Source organism: Nilaparvata lugens, chromosome 2 (assembly GCF_014356525.2).
Source record: "Nilaparvata lugens isolate BPH chromosome 2, ASM1435652v1, whole genome shotgun sequence".
Classification (NCBI taxonomy): Eukaryota; Metazoa; Arthropoda; class Insecta; order Hemiptera; family Delphacidae; genus Nilaparvata; species Nilaparvata lugens.
In genome coordinates, this window is record NC_052505.1 from 87,451,193 (window position 1) to 87,476,298 (window position 25,106).

Sequence of the window (25,106 nt, forward strand, 5' to 3'; positions counted from 1 at the left end):
AAAAATATGATCGTGGAGGAAAAATAATTAGGCAGAGCCTGTACCGTGGTCCAGTAGTCTAGACTCTGGCTTTGAAAGCCTGTGGCCTGAGTTCGAATCTCAGCAGGACCAGATATTTTTCAAAATTCACTCTAATAGATATCTCAGATCTATCTATATAATAAGAGAGAGTAGGGTTGTGTTTGCTCGCATCAAAACAGGTCAACTTGTGGATTGCAAACCGGAAAAACCGGAATGATTTAGATCTCCAAATTTTGCACATAGATTCTAAAAATATCAATTTCGTGTTCAAATTTAATTTATGTTACCGTACATGAAGTTCCATATGGCATAGGCTACATTGTTGTAGGCCTAAGTGTGTTTTGACGTGACAACGTCTTTAAATTGGTTTGCCGGGAGACACTTCAAGAAACTGCGTACGTTCCCACGTTATGCGCTCACAATGAGAGCGAGTGAGAGCGTTCGTTTCGGTTCACGGTCGTCTGGAAAGAGCACGAATAGGAGCAGTGGCGAGCAATGCTGCGGCAGCAGCCGAAGGCATTCACCTGGAGAGAGAGTGAAACGGAGCAGTCAACCTGTGCAGCGCCGCAAGCAATCTCCTGCGACTGCGCCACTACTTCAAATGTCAAGTCATGGTTGTCTCTCTCGCTCTTAGGCGGGCGCGGGCTAACCATGCCCGAGTGGAGGGCGCGTGCCTCTCACTCACTCTCATTGTGAGTTATTATTTCATCCTTCTTCCTACCATACGAATGAATATTCACATTAAAACTATTTTACCACTCAAAGTCGTTGTCACATAAAACTTTCGCCCGTATACCGACTTTACAGGCAACCATGCATTTTTTTATGAGAATATCGTTACAAGGCAATCTTTTTCAAACTGATCCATGTAGCGTAATGGTAGAACGCTCGCTTCCAGAGCGAGAGATTCTCGATTCGAATCCTGATTGTTCCTAATTTTTTTTTGTTATCAATTTTTTCCATCAAAACGTTTTATTATAAATTATTTTTTGAAGGAATTTGTTTTCATTACAGATGAACTTGAATTCTATCAAATAATTATTTGATAAATTTTATCAAATAATTCAGTTATTTGGAATGTAAAATTTTGGCCACCAGTAAAATGAAATGGAGCATGGGCTTCATGCTGTATCATTAATTTCATAAGAAAAACATGAATAGATCACAATAAAATGAGTAATTATTTATATTCTTCAGTTATAATGTACTATCAGACACAAATTCGGAGTGAAACGAATATTTTAGGTATTTTGTTTGGAATTGAGGTGGAATATGCTGCCTGATTCAAATTGAGGATGATCTATTCGATACTAAAATTTATTGATGTAGTCTATTGGAAAAAAATACATATGATTCTGTGCTTGGTATTCAAGTATTATGTCTTCTTCATTTATCTATACTATAATAAAGGAAAGAACTGACTTATACACGTAAGGAATAGGAAATTATGTTTGACGCATCATCACGTCTGAACTCTTCAACTGATTAATTTGAAATTTTGCATTTAGATTCTTAATCAACCAAGGATGGTTATATGCCTATTTTTAGTTCTTCGAGATTCCATTACGCCAAGTTTTCAATTCGTCATGCTTCCAGTTGCTGTATAGAAACAGCTGAATATTTATTTTAAAAGGGACATTAGATGATATGTATGATTGGGGATCCTATTCGAATAGCAATAGCTGATTTTCTGTCGCATCAAAATTTTGTTCCGCTATTTTTAATTCAACTTCATTTTTCTAAATTGGAAGGTAGTCATATGATACATGATTTCGATACAGAATTTCAAGAGAAAATGAATGGTGAAAACCACACCGAATCGTTCAAAAGTTATTCTTATTCAAAGATACTGATAAATCATCCATCAATCCATCAGCTATACTATAATAATGGAAAGAGCTGACTCATGCACGTACGGGAAACTATGTAGGAAAATTATGTTTGACGCATAATCACAACTGAACTACTGGACTGATTGATTTGAAATTTTGCATAAAGATTCTTTACTAACCGAGGATGGTTATAGGACTATTTTCAAATTTCGAATAATATATTACGTCAAGTTTTCAGTTAGTAAAGTTTTAAAATAGACCCTTGCGGAGCACGGGTTACCTGCTAGTAACTTATATTTGCGACGTTGCTATTTTCCCTTGGTGAGGTCAATACATTTTTATTACAGTGCCATTATCAAATTTCAATATATTTATTACTGAATGAAGAAGCCTATATTATTATTATATAGTATAGTATATTGAAAAATATAGCAGCCATTCAAGCTAACAAGTAGAGCGGGTTGCCTATACGGCCCCTGATAATATCAAAGAGCCAAGATTGAAACCTTGGAATTGGAGAATCGAGATTCATCAAGCCTTAACAATAGCTTGAAAAACATGTAAGATCACTCCCTATAACCAGAGAGATGAGATAGCATAAACTTTCAATAGTATGATATCTTTTCTCTATGCTATAATTATATATGAATACTTTTGAAAGACTAATACAAGACTTTACAGACAGTTGCAGGAAATAATTATTATATAAAAATACTTCAACAAGACTTTCACAAGACTCCAATGACAGTTACAGAAAACGTTCATAGTGAATCATATTATATGCGGTTTGCACTTAAACAAAGTTTTGTGGCTCTATATCATCTGCAGGCTTAGTAAGTTGATGCAGAGATGACTGAGACTCTACGGTTACTCTATGGTTGATGGCTCTGTTTTGTTGATGGAATTATATTATGGTGAATTTTTTGCACTATGGAGTATTTTAAGTAGGGATTTCCTGTCAAAATACTTTTCACATGTAGCTGTGCTGTGCAATTTTAAATGTGATTTTCTATAAATAACTTTTCACGTGGTGTAGTGCAAATTTCAGTAATTTTCTTCATTACTTAGTAGCATCACTCAGTTGTTGTTTGATGTTCATGAACATTAGAAGGGAGTCAGTTTGTAGCTTTTGTTTGAAAAAGAAGAGCAGTAAATCAGCAGAAAGGAATGCATTATTCATGCGTCAATCAACTAAGAGGTTAGTTTCACTTTTACGTGACCAATAAAAGGCACACAGCCACATAAACCCTATTACGGCCGAGGCAAAGTGTCCTGTTTTACCCCCAATAAACACCTGAATGACTGCAACCCATTTATTCCTTGAACTGTTCCCATGAATTTTAACAATAGTCTAGTCTTTTAAAACAATTGAACTTGGCTTTCAGACGGCAACCTCTATAAACTCTATGGGGTCCAATTCAATTTCGGCTTTTAATCACGAGAGACGATGCTCATTTCATGGATAAAAATGGAAATGAATATATCCCATACTTTTAAAAGAGCAATTCCTGTTTATATGTTTATATATCTGTATGTGACCGGATCTCGAGAACGGCTCTAAAGATTCTCACGAAAGTTGGAAATTTGGGACCCTTGGAAAACTCGATGAAGGACATCAAAAGGATGAATACGTCCTTGGAAAAACAGCTGGAATTTTTGTCGTCTGTCGATACCGTAATGGAAGTGAGTGAGCGAGTGCATGTGTGGGTTATTCCTCACGGGAAGAATGATCCAGCAAGAAAATCTTAATTTTGTATATTTCTCTTTAAAAAAAAAAAACATGTTCACTTCAGAAAGTCCAAAATAGTAACTGAATGCTGTAAGTGTAGAATAGCACATAGTATATTAACAAATATTGCAGCAAACATAGTATATCATTCTAAATGGAATTCATAGTATATCTATTTGTAATTGATGAAGTGTCTGTTCTTTGAAGTGTGAATGAATTGTTATTTTGAGTGATAGTAGCTTCACCTAGATTTTGATTTGGATTGTAGTATAGATTTGAAAAGGAGCAGTTAAAGCCTGTTGTGCCTCCTTATATAACTGTAAAAATGATTGTACGATTGGGAAAATGAATAAATAAATATAAACTATAAATTCAAACTTTCGTTACGAATTTTTTATGCTTTTACACTCCAGAGTGAAGATAGGTCCCCCGATATTTTCTCATTGAACGGAGCTCTTACGGGAGTCATTATATAGATGAAGGCCACTAAAAATGTATCATCTGAACAATAACATGATATCGTCGGAATTAGAATTACACATTTAATTATGATTTCAAACAAATTCAAATGCTCGATGATAATCACTAATTGTTGATTATCTATTCAATCATTAGCGAGAGGGAAATATACAATACAAAGCATCAGAGAAGCTGAAAATATGTGGAATAACATTACATTAAGCAATTGATGTTTGTAATGATGAATTTAGTTTTTTGACATAGAATTGAACATGATTCGATACTATTGAATAAACTGACTCATACTGGATAGTTCCAAAACAATCACCTCACCAGTGAATACTTGTATAATGATAGTGCAATCATAATTGTACATTTATATTTTAGCTTTTACGTAACAGGAATGTTCATATACTTTGAGGGCCGGGTTCCGAGCTCGGGATTTAGCTAAGTTCTAGACTTCAAACAACTGGAGTCAGAAAATTGGCTTTCGGAAATGGGGCGTAGACGCAGTCCACATTTAAACTAAATTTCGAAAACGCAGTCCACATTTAAAATAAATTTCGAAAAAATACAAGATTGAACAAGAAATGAAGGAAAGAGAAAATTGTCTTATTTTGAATTATTTAGGAATGTTTGATTTCATCTAGGTAAAACGTTTCCAATTAGAAATGAGAAAATAAAGATTATTATTAAAAGTACGACTATGCCTTTTTTCGGAAAGCCAATTTTCTGACTCCAGCTGTTCAAAGTCTAGAACTAGCTAAATCCCGAGCTCGGAAACCGGCCCTAAATGTCGAGTGATACAGGTATAACTAAGTTGATGATAAGCTTCTTTCCAGAACCGAGTGGAGTGACCCCGCTCGGATGAATTAATGCATTAATTCATTATTTTTTAGCACTCTTTTGAAGGTTTAGGTTCATATGCTTACACTACGTTTAAGGCTAAACCACGTTTACTAGTAGATATGGTTGCATTTATCATAATGTGTTTCATACGTGGTTTGAACGAACAGCTGACATTTCTCCATTTGAACCGAGTATCTGCATACGGACCCAAGTCCCACATAATAGCAGATTCTTGTCAGTGTTCTAGTTAAAAGAACTAGAATCCATAGCCTTTAGTTTTTGTGCAGATGCAGATAGACAGAATCTATCAAAATCATTGATCAATCAGATAGGCCTACTGTATCTATCTGTATATATTGTTTGTTGTGTTTTTGTGTTCTTTACTCATGAACATGTCTGCTCCCAAAACCTCACATTGAACTCAGATGAGAATAAGAAAACTAGTGAATCCCTATCTCGAGAACTTATGTTATTGAAAAAAGGCGAGAGCAAATTCAACGTTTGAAAAATTGACCACGTAATGCACGTGTCTCATTAGTGCAGAATACTGTCTTCATCGCGTAGGGTTACATTTGGTAAGCCCAACATCGATGATGAAGCTATGCTAATATACCATCTATAGATAGTTATAATGTTTTGTGTGTCTTTCAAGTCACTGTTTAACAAATGTTATGTATATCCAAATCTATGCAGAAACCATCTATAAATAGTTGTAATTTATTGTATGTCTTTCAAGTACTGTTCAACATATGTGATGTACATCCATATCTATGCAGAAACCATCTATAAATAGTTGTAATGTATTTTATGTCTTTCAAGTCACTGTTCAACAAACTTGATGTACATCCATATCACTATCTATAATAATGTGATGTAGGAAAGAATCGGCTTATACACGTACGGGTTGGGGAATTCACAAAAGACTCATGATCACGTCTGAACCACTCAACGGATTCACTTGAAATTGTAATATAGACTCTCAATTTACCGAGGATGGTTATGGGCCTTTCTCCAATTCTTCAAGTTTTTAGTAGGTCGAATTTTCAGTTTGTAAAGTTTTTAAGCAGACCCTTTCGGAGCACAGGCTACCTGCTAGTCTATATAGATATATGAATGCGAAATGGCTCTGATTCATCCACTCACTCACTCTACATAATCAACAAAGCTGAAAATCTACTGAATCAAATACGTTCAAATTTAGCCTTCTAGAGGCGCATTAATAACGGATCTTTTAAATCTCCAAAGATACGCCCAAAATCTGCGTTTTTCCAGTGTTTTTCTGCGTTTTCTCAACCTTTTCAAGAATTAATCGACAAATTGAGTGAATAAGATGTGATTTGAGGATCCTACTTGAAAGTTTGTAGGCTTATATGGTAGTTGTTGAAATAAAAGACAAAAATGTTCATTAAAATTTTTTATTCAAGTTGAGTTCTTATTACATATAAAATCCATCAATCATCAACTTTATCTTCCTTTTCAAATAATCAATAGCAAACAACAAAATGTAGTAGAACATTTCAGCTATAGTCATTATACTTATGCCTAGAAATGCATCCAAGTAGAAAACGGTGGAGTCCATCATCTCATAGTTATTGTATGTGAAGGTTCGAACTTTGGGATGGAAAACGTCGTCCCTAAATACAATTTCAATAGTGTGTTTTTCATTTTGATTAGACTTAACTAAAACTGTCATCCCTTTCCCAGTCAACAGCGAAATACTATTATGTTTTCTGCGCCATTTCTGTTCCTCTAATTCCTCTTTAGAAGGCCTAGCTGAATACCCTACCAAAAATGGCAGCTTGTGCAACGGGTTTAACAACTTTGTGAAATAAATTCATAAGATATCACCTTGTAGTCAGTGTAGTTACAAGATGGCAAACATTTACAAGAATCTACAAATTTCCTTTCACCCGTGTCATAATGAGTGGCTTTTGCTACATTCAAAGCACAGGAGCTGTTTTCATCCGAGCAAATGTATGTTGATTCGTTGTGCGGCATGAAAAACAGGACACATCCACATTCTCTCAAAGCTCTCTTGGTGGAGCACTCCATTAAACAGTTTTGTCGCGAATAATATTGAAAAAAGTCCAATGTTTTCTCTGTGGTGTTGAAGCATTGTTTGGTATATGGAACTTTGTACAGGAAATCGTTATCATCTACAGGATATTTTATGATTTGTTCAGGTTCTATATGAATGCGAGAGCCTTTTGATAAATGGAGACGATGCCATCTCATGAATGGATTCGGAACTTCCCAGGGATTGTGGATTGTGAATCGAAGTAAATTGTCTCTGCCAATAAAAAAGTCTCCAAAATGATACAAGTTATCATAATCATATTTGATTTCATAACTTATGTGTGGTTTCTCCAGTAAGGTAGGGTACTCTTTTGGTGGGGGAACAAGGGGGGAACTCGATGTCCGATTCTCTGTAAATGATGGAAATCCATGGATTGTATCAGTAACCCAACCGTCCTTTCTTGAGTCACGTTCCATTGAATCATTGCGTAAAAAATGACGTACTACATCCTTCCTGTAAATCTTTGAAGGTGGAAACATGTTGCTGGTCAAGCAGTGTCCCCTGAACATAAAAGTTGAACTTTTAAAGAATTCATTTCCAAAAGCTGATTTAATAGATAAACTACCAGGCAGTGAGGCATCATGGAAAAACCGTTCAAGAATTGAATCAGCTATAACAAACCGCTTTTCACTTTTATTTGTGTATTTTTCAGTGGAACGAGAAAATAAGAACTTTCCATCAAATGCTTCCCCAGACATACCTAGAATATCTGCTATTTTGTATATCTCATCACTATAATGTTTATCCAAGAAATCTTTAATTTCAGAAAATGAAGTACTTCTAATTGGGCCACAGATGGTAAGAGCAGGAATAGGTAGAGTGAAGATGCTTTGAGGAGTATTTGCCAGTTCTATCGTCATGGGAGATTCTTTCCATCTATTTATTTTCATTGTGTATATTGTGAACAATGAAATGACAAAACCGATGACGACTATGCACCAGTAAGCACGCTTGATCCAGTGTTGGTTACCACCAAAAATGTATTTCACCCCATGTAATGAAGTGTTCTCCACAAAGTTCTTGAAATAGGGATTCACTGTTTTCCTTCTTCTCATCTGTACTTGATGTGCAGTTCCTGAAGCCGCCTCGTTCATGAGTGTGATGATCACAACAAACAATATACACACAGTAGATGATTGATCACTTAATTGAATAGATATCCGCACAAGAGCTAGGATATGGACCCTGCTACTTTCAACTTCAACACTCACTAGAATTTGCTGTAGCCTGTGCCTGAATCTGTAGCAGACTATCTGCTAACAAAATGGATATTATGGCAGGCACACTTCACTCACAATTTAGTAATGAAAAAAGCTACTCTATAATCACCTTTCCCATTTCAATATTACTTTACAACAGAGATAATGTGATAGGTTATTTTGAATTCATCCAACTCATGTTTCGAATAATTGTTATTTCTTTAGGGATTCGCATGGAAAGGCTGATGTATCAACAAGACCACATTATCCGAATTGGATAAATTCATAAGTCATTCTGAGGTCGAATCAATTATTATAAGTTGATTGTTTGTTTCACTAATTACAAAAAAAGTATGACAAGCAGGAAAAGGGGGTGGGGAGGTGGTGGAGTATGAGGAAGAGGTGGGGGTGGCCGAAGAGGTGGGGGAGGATGAAGAGGTGTTACTCATTATATTTGTTTCTGTCCTCAAGCGATACAAGAATATATGAAGTTCATATCGTTTAATATTATATGATTTGATAATTTTTATATCATAAATCTACTATGTTCCAATATCTCAGTAATTTCCATCTGGTTTAAGAGTTTGAAGTACTGTATCACGAAATGCTTTAAACTTACAAGCACAATGAAATTATTTTTCTCGACAAATTATTGGGGAGGGGGGGGGCTCGAGCCCTCCACCCCCATGGAGTCGGCGCCTATGCATATAAACATGAATCATATAAACATATTTATAAACAGAAATTGCTAGTTAAATAGTATTGGGTCATTCTTCAAGATTCTATTAACTTATATACTTCGATAAATTGTTCTACTTCTTGTATAGTTGAGAAGTTGATATTGTGGTATTATTCATATTAAATAAAAAGACTAAGAAATTGTCAAAAACCTACAGATTTTATTGAAAGACCAGTCTCGGTTGTTACACCATTGTCAATCTCTGATATACAACCAAACCCAGTCTTTCTAACTTTCAATAAAATCCAGTGGCGGCTGGTGTGAATATAAGTGTAGTTTGGAGGTTGCAGATATCAATCCTGACTTTTATAGTGTATAAGAAAGCAATAAATTGGGATTATTAAATTGTCATTACATGAAACTTGAATTATATCGACTTTTCTCAAGATAATGACAAGTTACAAGTCACTGTAAGAGATATAAAGGAAATGAATAAGTTACAAGATTCAAAAAATACAATAGAAATAGAGAACCCAAAAATGTTTTACATCTATCAGTCTCTATTATAGCCTTGAAAGACAAATTGATTTGAAATAGGATTGAGTTACTTTCCTCGTCCAATTTGTATGATGTATTTTAGACACACGTGCTCTTCCATGCAATCCCTGAACAATTCATATTCTTTGAAATATGTGAATTGCATGCTTGAAATACGGTAATTACCCTACATTATCTCTGATTAAATAAATAAATCACTCAATCGAGCTTGAATATTGAATAAAAATACTAAGAAATTGTCAAAGTTTTCATATTTTTATTTAATATGAATAATTACCACAATATCAACTTCTCAATTACACAAAAAGAATCAATCAAGCTCTTGCTAATATGATTATGACAATCGAAATATTACATTATATCGCAGTTCTGAAACAGTTTTTAATGAGACATCCACAGCCAAATAATATAGAAGGAAGAAGAATAATATCTCAAAAACACTGAGAACATTTTTTTCCAGCAAGAAAAAAGCAAATTCATACCAGACAAATGAATAAGAGGAATTACCTGTTTTTTATTGTATGCAGTATTGTATTGTATTTCAAGTTTTTGTAATTGAATGATCAGTGTATTGGAACTTATATTTTGATATTATTGAGCTATAGGCCCCTAATGTGATATATTACAGTATTACTGATCAAGGAAGCCTATATTATTGACCGAACGAAGTGAGGTCTAAGATTCAAGTCGACGGTTTGGCATTTCTCTTAATGTTTATATGTTGCACATTTACGGCGAAACGCGGTAATAGATTTCCATGAAATTTGACAGGTATGTTCCTTTTTAAATTGCGCGTCGACGTATATACAAGGTTTTTGGAGATTCTGCATCTCAAGGATAAAATAAAAGGAAAAAGGAGCCTCCTTCATACGCCAATATTAGAGTAAAATATTAATCAGACTATAGAATTATTCATCATAAATCAGCTGACAAGTGAGCCACACAGATGTGTGGAGAAGCCAGTCTATTACTGTATTTGTATAAGGTCTATAGTTTCAATCAAAGAGGTATGCATCTTTGAGCTGGGTTTACACCAAAGTTATTAACATAATGTTAATAACTTAATCCTTATAGATTTTATTAGATTGAACGGAAGTTGACAAACACACATCTTCATCATGTGTATGATAAGCTATGTTCAATCTAATTATAATCTATAAGGATTGAGTTATTAACATTTTGTTGATAACTTTGGTCTAATCGCAGCTTTAAGGTCTTTGGTTTCAATATTTTGTTTTGCAGTCATGGTATTATTATGTGTGCCCATTAGTATCAATATTCTCACCTTCCAAAAACCTAATTTAATAGGTGATTAAAAATAAATAAATGAACTAAATAATGCTGGAGAAATTATAACATTTTTGATTGTAAAAAATTAATTTCAATCAGATAGAAAGATTATCACGCAACTGGATGAATTATATCATATGGAATACAAATTCAAACGTGAACTGAGTTTGTTAACATTTAAAACAAGTGACATCAGGTACTCGTGGATGAGAATACTGCGTGAGGTCTACTGTTCACAGAACTACTAGTTATATAATATGGTTTCATAATATTGGAAAATAAAGTAGCCGCTACGCTATAATGTTCGGCTGGTTGCCTATCCTGCCCCTGATAATATTAAACAAAGAGACGAGATTGAAACCATGATACTGGAGAATCAGGACGTATTACACCTTGACAATAGCTTGGAAAACATGGAAGATCATTACTTATAATAAAAAAAAAGATTTTCACAAGATTAATAAGTAATTATAATTAATCACAAGTTAATTATAATTAACAATGTGATTAATATAATACTGAGCTTATCAGTTAGAGAACATGTTATAATAGACCAAATTGCATGTGATTTACAACAAGAAAGCTTTTTGGTCCTATATTATGTGCAGGATTTATTCGAATGCAAACATCTTAATGAAGGTTACAATAAAGAATTGAGCTTAAATACAGCTAATACAACCTATTCCATATTTAATTGCGTAATTTTCAGAATTTTATGGCAGCCATATTTTCAGACAGGGTGTTTAAAAGCATTATACACTTTAGAGCTAGCGAACTTTTTCTTCTCACAGATCATACTCTTTGGATTGGATTAAAAACCAATAAAATATATTCTACTCATACTGATTTCATCAATGAAATAATGTGTAAATCTATAAAGTATCATTCAATTCATCTTCAAGTTTCAATCTTATTACAAAGAAACAATATTTTGACAGATTACAACGATCACTAGTACAATAATACATTGACCAGGTTTCATAAAGGCATGTTACATTTTAACATTTAAATGCCACGAGGACGAATCAGAGAAGCTTTCTACCCAAGAAAGCCTTCTCTAGATATCGTGGCATCTAATCACGGTGGAATTTTAACTGGTTTTTGTGCACCCGGGCACTTGTATTGAAAGTATTTTCCAAAAGTTCACTTGAAAAAATACATCAAGTAGGAAGTCAGATGATTGATGCTACTTATATATTATCTAGAGCTACTGGTTGATGAAGACACAACTAGAGTTTGATTTGATCTTTTGAAATATGCGAAGTTCAATGATGTTGTCATAATATTTAGGTGATAGCAACGCAACAGAATTGGAACGGAACGCGACGTGGAACAAGAATTAGCTCCAGTTTCCATCGTATCTCTAGAAAATCGCTTTCTATATGTAAGCAGCTCTACATTACAAATACCTCACATAGACTATCAGGATTGATTAGTTGAATTGAATGGAAATACATTGAATTTATCTGTAATGAGATTGGAAAGCGAGGCTATAGTAATGGGATAGTAGAAATGGAACTATTCCTATTTGGGTTCATATCATATGCACAACTATTGATCTCTGGCATAGTTGCAGAACGATATTAGATATTAGGAATAACTTAGCAGGCTAATACAATGGATTTACTGCAGCGCGGTATGAAACTACGAGTTTACACCACTGCGAGCAGAGAGCGGCAGAAGTTCCCTATTTAGAAAGTGAACTACATCTAGATAATGACTCAGTGGTGTTTGATGATTAGGGTGGGCACACACCAGTTAGTCAAGACAAGACACGTTTAGTCACAATACTTCACATTCTTGCTTATGAAGCAAATCACACTGATTAGTCATTGCAATTAGACATGTCTTCATAAGCAACTATGTGAAGTATTGTGACTAAACGTGTCTTGTCTTGTCTTGGTTAACTGGTGTGTGCCTAGCCTTATACTCCAATTTCTGTATAATATTGGAAAGTTTGACCTTCACAATAGCATTGAAATTAGAACTCCTCAATGTTTCTTTACATTACAAACTCCTTGTTAATGATTAATTTTGAATTCTTAAATTACGGCACAGCGCTAATCATCGGAACGCAAGGCCTAGCGTCGGAAGCGCTCCACCAACATGAGTAGAAACTATAGCTTTCAATGGAAGAAACTATAATCATAATAATGGAAAATACAGCTTCCAATTATAGAAATTTTGATTTTTCAAAAACTATAATAGCTTTAAATCATAAAAATCAGACGGATATGTCATAATTAATCAAGAAATCAAAAGTGATTAAAACTGGAAATTCGAATAAATTAAAAGGTGTGAAGACCAGTCAATAATGTGACAAAAAATGTGATTCGAATGAACTATCTTGATTTTTTAATTATTTCAACTTTTCTTTAATGAAGGGCGAAATTTATTATTAAAGCTTGGGTAGAATATTGTAATACAAAAGAATGATATATTGTGATAGTAGGATTATAAGAGTGTTCTCAAATCCAAGAATAAAGAAGATAAAATTGATTTTTTTGAGTCTTTACGAAGTCCATTTGGTTATTTTAGTGATTATTCCATTCACTTAATCATTTACAATTATTGTATATTTTAATGATAAATAGTAAAAATGAGTATAGAGATCAAATTTATCGCGTTTGAATGAACAACCATCTCATCATATTATACGAGGGTTTCAAGTCATTCTATTAACTAATCGCAAGCAAGCGTTGAAGATAGTTGGATGTTATATCTTATAATAATCTATATAATAAGAGAGAATAGGGTTGTGTTTGTTCGTGTGTTCGTTTGTTCGTTTGTTCGCATCAAAACATGTCAACTTGTGGATTGCATACCGGAAAAACGTTAATGATTTAGATCTCCAAATTTTGCACATAGATTCTAAAAATATCAATCTCGTGCACCTAGAAGCTAAAATTTTTATTTTTCTTCTAGATTTTTCAGAATTAATGTTTAAATTTCATCAATGGTACATTCGATTTCATCAAAAAATCACCAAATCATATGGTCGAAATTAAAAAAGGTACCAATATTACTTTCTACCTGAAAAACATATTTTTAAACTTCGTTTTCCTGAAGCAATGTTTAGGCCTACACGTGGCATGGATTATTAATTTTTCAGCTAGAAAAATTTTTGAGACAAATGCTAAATAAACGTCTACAGTTTCATCAATGCTGTATCGGCAATATGAAAACGCATGCAGTTAATATGTCTTTCAATGAAGGTGTTGTTATCTACATAAAGAAATTATATTCTCCCATTTTTATTTAATTAAAATTTCAAAATTATTCGAGCCCTGATAGAATGACTGACACTGTACATAGGCCTATTTTGAATTCTTCTAGATTTCATTACGTCAAGTTTAAAGAGAGACCCTTGCGAAGAACGGGTTACCTTCTAGTAATGAATAATTTTAAAAAGTTCATGTAGTTATTGTAAAGTTCAATCTGATCAAAGATTATCCATCTCGAAGCTTATTGTTCGGAGCTCATCTGCTTGTAAAATTATCATCCAATACTAATTATTATCATTAATAGTAATTTGCTCTGATTATGAAGATCAGGGAGTAATGTGGGATAAAGTTAACTTATAATTTGAACAATATCAACTTATAAGGGTATAATGGATACAGTAGAAGATAATAAAGCCTTCACACAGAATCCTCTCTTAACAGCATACAAATTGCTGTTTATAACAAACACGAATGCTAATAAAAGCCTACCTTGATATTCAAGCAATCTATACAAAATCAAGTTATCCATGCACTGAGTATTATAACGTGATAATGATCTCGAAGTTAATAATCACCGGGCATTATTATGATATCTACGGGTCTGCATTTGTAAGCCTGCATATTCTATTCCATTAGAGCTCACACCGGGAATACATTCGGGGTTTTGCATCAGCTCAGGGAAATCAACTAATTGATGTTCAGGACTTTGAAAATAACTGCAAACACATTTCTGTCATGTTATGGAGCAAATTCATGATTAATATGCGACTGTTGACATGTCGATGTAGTTCGATTATAAACGAAGCGACAAAATTGAATTGACGTCTACCTACGTTATTAGGTTTCAAACGCTATTGCCAAGCATGACCATAAATGTGTGTTTCAATCAATTCAACGAACTAATTTCGGGTTATCGAGATCGAGATATATTGCTGGCGACTGAAATATAAATGAGGAAACTATTATCATAATTAATTATTCCAATACTGGAACTGGACTGTCCTCAGATTCAAATTATTGGTCAATGTTTCGCATGTAATGTGGGAACATTTTGATGTGGTACAACATTACAAACTATAGTTTGTATTGAGAATTTGATAAACAAGAATGTAGTCATCAATTATATTTCACATCGGTATGTTAGATGTTAGGGTTGTATGTGACATTGAAATTATTATGAGATTTGATGATGAATCACTACCCGATGTAAAGTTTTTATGATTCAACGATCCAATGAGAAATCTATTATAATAATTAGTGTTCAATTTTGATTTCTTCTAGGAATTCTTATAATTTATTATTCTTAATCATCCAAATTCCATCGACTAACATGACTTACATAGCCAATGTATGAATATTGTATGAATTTTGTTTCTTGATGACTATGTCTATTGCACTATGTGTTTAATGACAATAACAAATTCTATCCTATTCTAATTTAACGCATTTCTACGGAAAATACAATATAAAATAATATTCTTGAGTTGGAAGGAAGCATAACCATGCATCATGTAAGACATGAAATTTGAAATAAATATTTACTCAATGTATGAGTTATAAGCGCTTAAAACCATATCAATTATTTTCATTTCGACTAACATTATTTGAGTTGGCCGGTTGAGCGTTTATAATCACAGAGTGAAAACATCATGCTGATTCACAGCCGATAAAAATTTCCTATCATCAGACTGATTCCTATAAAAGAGCTCAAATAAGCACAAAATGAAAAACCATACTCAAATAAGAATAAAACGTTAAAGATGTTATGAGAACAACAGCTATATCAAAACAAATACAGAGACGAAAGCACATCCAATATCGGATTCCACATTCTTACAAAATTAATGTAATCACAGAACTTTACAATCACAGAACTCCGCAATCAGAAATTATAATTTCCTTCTTTGGGGCATCCACTCTTCGTACCAAATTCCTCTATCTGGAAAAATGTAGAATAAAAATTCTGGTCACTTATACAATAGAGGGAGAATGGAAAATTGGGGAATCAATCGAGGAACAAAAACTATGAATGAATGCTGATATCTCTGAGGAATACACCAAGCTAAACAATAGTTTTACTATTCTACGGGTTACTGATCTATTTAACTGTAGAGAAGGAATGTTCAACAGAGGTTCTCCAGCAGTCACTGTGATTTAATAAATACAGTATACTGATCGAAAGTTAGCTAAACGCCTCATTAAGATAATAATGAAATTTCTTCGTGATAAATGAATTTGAAAAAAAAAATTAAAATTCTGTGATAGAAAACTCACCATTTCCAGAACATGTAATGATTTTTTGTTTTTCAGCCGACCAAATACGACAAAGCGTCCATTCAAAGTTGTGAGTTTTTTGAAAGTGATCAGAAACTTTGTGTTATTCTTATTCTGTACCGAGTTGAACATGGAGATAACACCTGTAAAAAAGAAGCTAGACAGAATGAAATACAATGAAAAACTCTACTGCATTCATTTAAAACTCATTCATACAAGACTCATTTTTTGGTGAAAATTTCATGATTCCCTCAACCTTGAAGCATGGATAAATATGAAACTATTTCAAGATGAAAAATCAATATTTCCGATGAATTCAGAATTGTGTTTGAATAATGAATTTAAATTACTGATATTTGTAACATTCCATATGACATGATTTCACAAACTTTATAATTCGATCCCAAGTCGATTCATCTTCTGTCTTCCAGGAGGCTACATACTATAATATTATAGGAGAGACTACAAATCATTCACATAAGGTTTGAAATATTATGTAGGGCATAAACTCATTATGTAGGTCATTTAGCTCTAAATATAGTACGTTCTAGTGAATAATCCATTTCCAGTTTCTTCTATAATAAGGCTGTGACAACTGGAAACGATGTCGAGAAGTGAATTTCTCATTTATCCCTGATCTAATTCATCATTTCAATAGAACTGTTCAAGTCACAGACAAGTGTAATCCATTCCATGTTTTTATAAATAAATAAAAAATAAATCCCAGTTAACTCCATACCTGGTCCAGCATGTTCCAAAACATGATTCTCATCTGGAAAATATCCCATGCGTTTGTTATTTTCCTCCAAGAAATTATTCAGTTCGCCCCCGAGACAAAAAAATCCAGAAAAGACCTGGTGCATCTTTGCTTTTCTATAAGTTGGGAAAAACTCGGAATCGCATAAAGAAATGAAACGCTCCGCTGTTCTGGGAACTATATCGCAGTAGATTTCAAACAGAAGACGTCCTCGTTTTATTTTATCAATGGTTATATCAAAGAAACACCTGGAACAAGAATGAAATTATTCACAAGAGAAATTATTCTCTGGATTGAAATTGATACCACAAACTACCAGGCTGTAGAATGCGATTAGTTGTAGGATATTTGTATCTACGTTCTCATGATGTTTAGACTAGAAGATAAAAAATGAAGCTTTCACTTTTGGATTTTCCGGAGATAGCCTGGTCCATCGTTCATAACCAGCTGTGCTAATAGTGAAGTTGTGTTTCTTTTCTGGCTCAAAATTTTGCAAAATTACTCAAAAATTTCCAGTTTATAGAGATTTGAGTGGAATATTTTTGTTTTTAATCAGTTTTCAAATATCAAAATTAAAAATATTCAGTTTATTCATTAGTTTTGAAGTGGAAATTGGACTTTTTGAAGTGAAAGTGAAATGTTAACCTTATTCTTTTTTGAAACTTTTATTTGTAAACATTTGGGAGAAGACAGTTTTGGGGTATGCCTGTTGTCTTCTCCCAATCATATTATATATTATGATCTGTAATTGCCAATGATATAAATAAATAAATGAATATTATGGAATAACCTTGTCAGTTTACACACAAACAGTCTTCGAAATTCAAGATATAGGAAGACGATTCCGAAGATACTAGACAAAACCTATATACTATATTAATAGGCCTACCATTTTCAGTGACTTTTCGTTGACGACTGAGATTCTGCTTGCGAAATATTCAAGTTCAATATACGTAAGTGCTTGGATTAGTAGAACTTTAAACTTTGACGATTATTGGTTTCTGAAACTTATCACTCACCTTATTGTGATTGGAACTAATCATTATAATTGAAGTTTCTCTCGTATGCTAAAGGTGCTGGCGAATTTGCAGATTAAAGCGCTCTACTACTAACAAACGAAAACACAATACAACACACAACACTTACAATAATGGTTAACTCATAACAAACTTGTAATTATAATGGTTATACTGTAGGTTTGCGTGATCTACTAGTAATTTCGTGATTTCTACATTTAGTTTCTGTTGTATCAATTCAATGCAATTACTGGAAATCGATTATGGAATAATCAGAAATTTGATGAGATCTATGCAATTGATTATAAAAACCTTTCAATCAAGTAAGGATGAACTGGAATTGAATAATTTTTGACAAACTCACGTAACTCTTCTGCTCGGTACACTAGGTTCACCTTCAGGTAATATACTCCATCGATCATAATTTTTCATCTTCGACAGTGGAGATGCTGATTTGAGTTTGATGTTTCGAGTTCTTTGTAGACTTTCTTGATTGTATGATGATTTCTGGAAGAATTGGGTTGAGAACCTTGATAAATTTACTTTATGTTCATTGAGTTTACTTTACTTGAATTATAATGAGTCCAGCAGAATACTTTGCTAATTTGTACATTGAGATCGAGAAGCTTATAATTGATCTCTTCTCAGATTCAAATTCAAATTATTTATTTGCATTTTCATTCGTTTACAATATTAATTACATTTTCTCTGTTCGAAAATTATTGATTTCCACTTTTTCACAAACAAATGACAATTATTTTTCATGAGTATAATATATTCATTCCACTTCCCATTAAATGTGAACGAAGAAAAACAGGAAACTAATCACCATCACGAGTGATTGTGAATAGACGTCATTAAGTGAATACATTTTGATTGGGACCATCTCCAGAAAAATCGAGCTGGGTATATTGGTAAGCTGCTTTTATAAAAAACGTAAGCCAATCAGAGCTCTATTATACTCACAGCTCCTCTAATCCTGTTCAAAACTTTTTCATTCTCCTTGGCAATAATCTCCATGCGCACTTCTCTGTCTTTGCGTTTCACTTCTATAGCTTTTTTCAATTTTTTTGACATAATTCTGCTATCATCAATGAACCTCTGAAAGAATCACAAAGCAATTAAATAGATGCAATATACTTCTATCGTATTCTGGGAGAGAGGTTGTTGTTTTTCTTTCATTGTTTCCATTTTGATCGATCGTCATTTCATTTCCAAAGACAATTTACATGGAAATCGATGTCAGATTTATTTAGATAGATGATGTAATCAAATATTGTGTTCCAGCATTCCAAAACATTTAACTTTGATTATAAAATAATACAGAGATAACTTGAACTGTTTGAAAACTTGGATAGCACATTTGAGTAACGCTTTTATAGCGTAAATTCATGATTTCCACATAACGTAGACTATTATTACACTTCCTTCAATTTTTTTCATTAAGTTCCCATACATTTAGTTCAAAGGGTATAACGTCTAGGCCTATTATATAAATGACAGATTTTTTAATAAGTGAAACTGATAGATAAGTTAATATACAATGGGAGATTAACTCACTGTAGTCCTGTAGACAGTATTTATTTTGATCATAAGCTGCTTGTTCATCATCATGATGGTCTTCATTCTGGCCATAGCATCTCCAAGCTTACTTGAGGAAAAATAGAAGGACGGATAGAAGAATGGTGCACCATTGTCTATCTTCTTCATGACCTTTTTTGTCTGGAAAAAATCACTCAATTATCCATAATATTATCGATACGGATACTTTATCAGCTAGAATAAATGCATAGATAAGTTAAGGCACAAAAAGTCAATTTCACTCGTATACACATGATTATTTAGAATGTTAGCTCATAGAATAGTTTCATAAGTTCTAGACCAGTAGTTCTGTGGAAAGTAGACTTCGCGCTCAGTAAGTTACATTGACCTGTTGTTATATTTTCTCAAAAATTAATAAATAATTTATCAATTTAAAATGTCTAGAAAAATCCTAAATAAACATAGAGCTTTCTGTCCTATGACGTGACGTACTGGAATGTGAGTGTGAGCGCCGTTGTCAGGTCTGGCTGCAACTGTCTTCTAACGTTGATGGAAAGATACATTTTCAAGATGTTCGATGATTTTGAACGGGTAGCATCATAGTCCACTAGACAGCTGATTTATGATGAATAATTCTAAGTCTGATTTAACGGTAATATTGGCGTTCAAAGGAGACTCCTTTTCCATTTGTATTATCCTTAAAATGCAAAACATCAAAAAACCGTTTGTTTATGTCGACGCGAAATTTAAAAAGGAACATACCTGTCAAATTTCATAAAAATCTATTGCTGCGTTTCGCTGTAAATGCGGAACATGAAAACATAAATATAAACAAAAAATATATAAATATAAAGTGAAATGCAAAACCGTCGACTTGAATCTTAGACCTCACTTCGCTTGGTCAAATAGAATAGAGAAACCATTATTGAATTGAAAAAATTGTTTTTTTTTTTATCATTTTATTGCGTACTAGCAGGTAAATCGTTCTTCGTAAGGGTCTTATTAAAAACTTCAGAAATTGAAAACTTGACCTACGGAAATCTTGAAGAGTTCAAAATTAGTCTAAAACCATTCTTCGCAAATAAAGAATCTATATGCAAAATTTCAAGTTAATCGGTCCAGCAGTTCTAACGTAATGCTTCATTCGTAAATTTCCTATCCCGTATAATATAATAAAGGAAATAATATTATAGATGATGCACACATGAGGTGTTAGCTTGTGCATGGTGATAGGCAGTACGTGAGTGATTTTATTACATAATCAAACGTTCACGCCTACAGTGGGATTCGAATCCACAACAAGATAGCGTTAGCAGACTAAAGGCTTTGATTATGGATACGTTAAGCCGTTATTGTATCCATTTTCAAAGCTAAAGGGTGCAACGCCCTAGTTGACTCGACTACTCTGGCCAGATATTGGTAGTTTTAAAATAGTTCTAAATTTATTATTCATCATAAGTTTTGTACTTGTTTATAGCACAAAAATTCAGATTCATGAATACATTATTTTTTTGCTACCGATATTATTATCTGAGCAAGAATATTAATAAATTCAAATTATTGGAACAATATCAATAATAATTACATTTTGCTTTTGAGCTCCAGCCATAAGCCTGAGTTCATCATGGAAGATGAGACGAATAATAATGGAAGGTGAGTCAACCTACAGCGTAAGGTGTGTTCCAAACCACCGGAAAGCAGTTTAAAGTCAACAGTATTGGAGTTATTAAGAAATCAAGTGGAAACTAATCAATATTACCTCCTTCCCATACGGTTCTCGAAGATATTTGGCAACAGAAATTTTTTCAGGACTCATTTTGAATTTGGGTTGAGAAATTTTGCAATTTACAGAAATTTCCAAAAATCACGAGAATTTCGAGGCCTAGACGCAAACTACATAGCTATTTTGAAAATGAATACTTTGAGTATCATAAAATCACCATGGAAACAAATTAATGTACTCAACAGCCTCTTGATCCAGAAACTTTTCATCAACATAAGTTTTTATGGCGTCCTTAAAAAGCTATTCAATTTCAGGAAAACTTCTGCGTACCGTAATCAAGTTGCTGAACTTACTCCAAAATTACTGAAAATCAAAGCTGTTATTATTCAAAATGTATAGAATAAAAGAAAGATTCTTTTTCTCGATTTAAGTTATGACTTTTAATATTACATTGGATATGGAAATAATAATATATAAATCAACGGTAAAATATTATAAAGAATAGCAAAACTCTTCTGTATTATACATTTCAATCCAGATTACTCAGCTCTGTAAGATAATCTTGAATACAAAATTACTAGATCTGAGGGTATCTTTACACTTAAGGCCATTCCACACAGCACGTGGCATGCGTGGCTGGACGCACACCACGCCGGCCACGCTAGCCACATGCCAATTCACACCGCCACGACTGTTGCGATGCTATACCAGCCACGTTTCCCATCAGTATGCAGGAACATGTCAACTCCGATGGTCCCGTGGTGTGAATCTGGATTTTCTTGTGGCTTACCTTGGTTTGATGACTCCAACAGCAGCAGTAGTAATGATACTGAGCTGGTTTTATTGTATTCGGTGACAGCACGGGACCAGTGGGTCCGTACATCCAATCCATAAAAAAAGGAAGACCTATGGCGAATTCCCTCATTTAATGCGCGACCTTGAGGCTGACAATGATAGTATACGTTTTGCGCATGCTCGGACCAAAACGTGGCCGGACACGTTTGAAAAGATCGCTCAGAGAGCGAACGGTAGCCACGCGTGGCTAGTATAGCAAGCGTTGCCGCGTGGCCGTGGCTGCTATGTGAATTGCTTCATTTGATTAGCTGGGAAGCGATGTTTTGAAAAGTAGCTAGCGTGCGTCCAGCCACGCATGCCACGTGCTGTGTGGAATGGCCTTTACAGTAGCTATGCTACGCTGAAATACGTGCTATATCCCAATTTAAATCCAAGCTATACGAATATTGAATGGAAAAGACTAAGAAATTGTCAAAAAACCACTGATTTATTGATAATTAGAAACAAAATTCAAATTATCAAAAAATCAGTGGTTTTTTGGCAATTTCTTAGTCTTTTTCATTCAATATGAATAATTACCACAATATCAACTTCTCAACTACACAAAAACTATACGAATATAATACTCGTAATTCAATATCTCTAATTATCTAACTAGGGATAATGAACAGGACAGATTCGTAGGTTGGATGTAACATTGATAAATAAAACGCATTTGAGCGTAGCACAGCTAAGTGTGAAGAGACCCTAATGAGATGACTTGAACCCAGAATTGATTTACTAATAATTTTTAAATTGTACCATTGAAATAAGAGGTAGATGAGTGGCCTCCCAAACAAACCAAAGAATTTTGCACAAACACCGTTGTATTGAATTTCCTTAGATTTGATTACTTTCTGTATGAAGTTTCTACTTATTATTCGTATACATTTCCAATTTATTTTGAATCGATTCACATTTTCTAAGAAGTGGCGCCGTTCTGTGATATTCATTGTTTCCAACTTTGTCAATAAGATCCAACTCATTATCTATTTCTCCATATCCATCCAACTTTTTTATTTGAACTGTGACCTCATTTACTAGTTCTTATAAATTCCAAGCTTATAAATTTATAAGTTCTTATAAATTAAGAAAGGATTCAATGATGTGACTAAAATTATCATGCTTTTCATTCATTTATCACGGTGCTGGAATACCAATTATTCTGTTTCGGCTATCAAAAGTAACAGGAGGCATAGGGGCTAGTGAAAAATGCTGGCGCCATGATGACACTTCCAATCTCAAAGCAGAGTGCTTCCGAAGATTTTCGTTCAAGTGATTCTTGACTGTGATGTTTGTTCCCTGGATGTGATTACTGCGGGAATTATTCCATGTGTACAAGATAACAATATTATTTTCATTCAAGTCCGTACGATGCGGGACTACACGGCAACAACATATCTGCTTCTTCATATTAAACTGAATCTTGTGAATTCTTCTGGAGAATGATAATACCTTTCTGTGTATCATTATATTATACTTTATGCTCAACGACAGTTCAATTATAATGTAGAGCATGAGATCTTTAATAGTATACAATATACATATCTATATTATTACTTGTGATAGATAACATCTCTCACAGTGGATTTTGTAAAATAGGTTGAAATATTATTCTACTACTCCATTGGAGGAAAAGGTTATAGGAGAGATATTGTCGTATTGGAAGATATTTATTCATTTATCTATTTAATCATTCACAATTACACAACTTACAGGAAAGTGCCACAGGCTTATAAGCCCAAAACAATTCCAATTCTAATTTATACAACAGTCCAAATGTAGGTTATGTGTCACTTAACATTCTTCAATATGAGTTCATCACTAGCAGGTCATTGGTGCTCCGCAAACGTATAATTGAAAAATTTGACAAACTGAAAACTTGACCTACTAAAATCTTAAAGAATTGAGAATAGGCCTATAACCATCATCGGCAAATGTAGAATCAGTATGCAAAATCTCAAGTTAATCAGTTGAGTAGATCCGGCGTGATGATGCGTGATTTGTGAATTTCCTATTCTGTTCGTGTATAAGCACAGCCTACTATAGATAGATCTGAAGTAAGCCATATTATAAGCCAATACTCTCTTTTATTATATTATAGACTAGCAGGTAACCCGTGCTCCGCAGGTGTCCAATTTAAAACTTTTTAAACTAAAAACTTGACCTACTGAAATCTTGAATGATTTAAAATAAGCCTATAACCATCCCCAATAAATTGAGAATCTATATGCTCAATTTCAAGTTAATCAGTTTAGTAGTTCAGACGTGATGATGCGTCATTCGTGTATTTCCAATCCCTGCACATGTATAAGCCGATTATCACCTATATTATAATTATTATATAGATGAGTGCTCATTTACATACTGTATTAATGATTTGGTGATAAGAATGCATTTAGTTTGACCACTATGTATGAAGTCAACCTATACCATCCAACACCTTAACTCTTCCTCCCTTTCACTATCCTTTGAAAGGTGCAATTTCACACACTCATTGACAGATCAGAGATAATATAGAATTTTCGAAAAATCCAGTTCATTACAGTTAAAATATGAATGTTTTAAAAATATTTTTTACTATCTGTTACAGAAAGAGCATGATCGATTCCATTGAAATATGGACGTGTAATCTTTCCTATTTTATTGGAGTTTGTACAATAGCTTATAAATGGTCGTAGCCATTATTCCCCAGAAAGAATGCCACTTTATTGAGGTTTCACAATAGCACATAGCATTTGGAATCATGGCTTTTCTAGAGAGCATTCAAATACAGTAAATGTATTTCAAAAGAGTCGGACTATAACTCTGGCCTGAACTATTTTTCCAGTCACAGATTGCAATCATTTTGAAAGCTTCAGTATATCAGCCGCCGACTGTTATTGATTACTGTTTATACGAGAAAGATTCTTGGATGTGGCAGTTTCTTTTGAATGATTTTTCCATTTGAGCCGAACTTTCAATGTATCAATGTCATTACGAACAGATTCCTATTGAATAGAACTTATCCATCCAGTTGGAGTTGGAAAACGTTTATGTTTGG

The 25,106-nt window shown here is 33.6% G+C and overlaps 1 protein-coding gene across 1 annotated transcript; it reads right to left on the reverse strand.

Annotated features, from left to right (window-relative positions):
- Window positions 1-15,472: 15,472 nt before the first annotated feature.
- LOC111061844 (peptidyl-prolyl cis-trans isomerase F, mitochondrial) lies at window positions 15,473-21,460 on the reverse strand. Its single transcript, XM_022349537.2, has 7 exons — window positions 21,266-21,460; window positions 19,525-19,686; window positions 18,931-19,065; window positions 18,329-18,471; window positions 16,931-17,196; window positions 16,192-16,334; window positions 15,473-15,856 (listed from the first exon to the last, which is right to left on the reverse strand). Exons 1-7 carry the CDS (start codon window positions 21,320-21,322, stop codon window positions 15,800-15,802), a joined length of 963 nt encoding a protein of 320 aa, XP_022205229.2. The 5' UTR covers window positions 21,323-21,460; the 3' UTR covers window positions 15,473-15,799.
- Window positions 21,461-25,106: the final 3,646 nt, after the last annotated feature.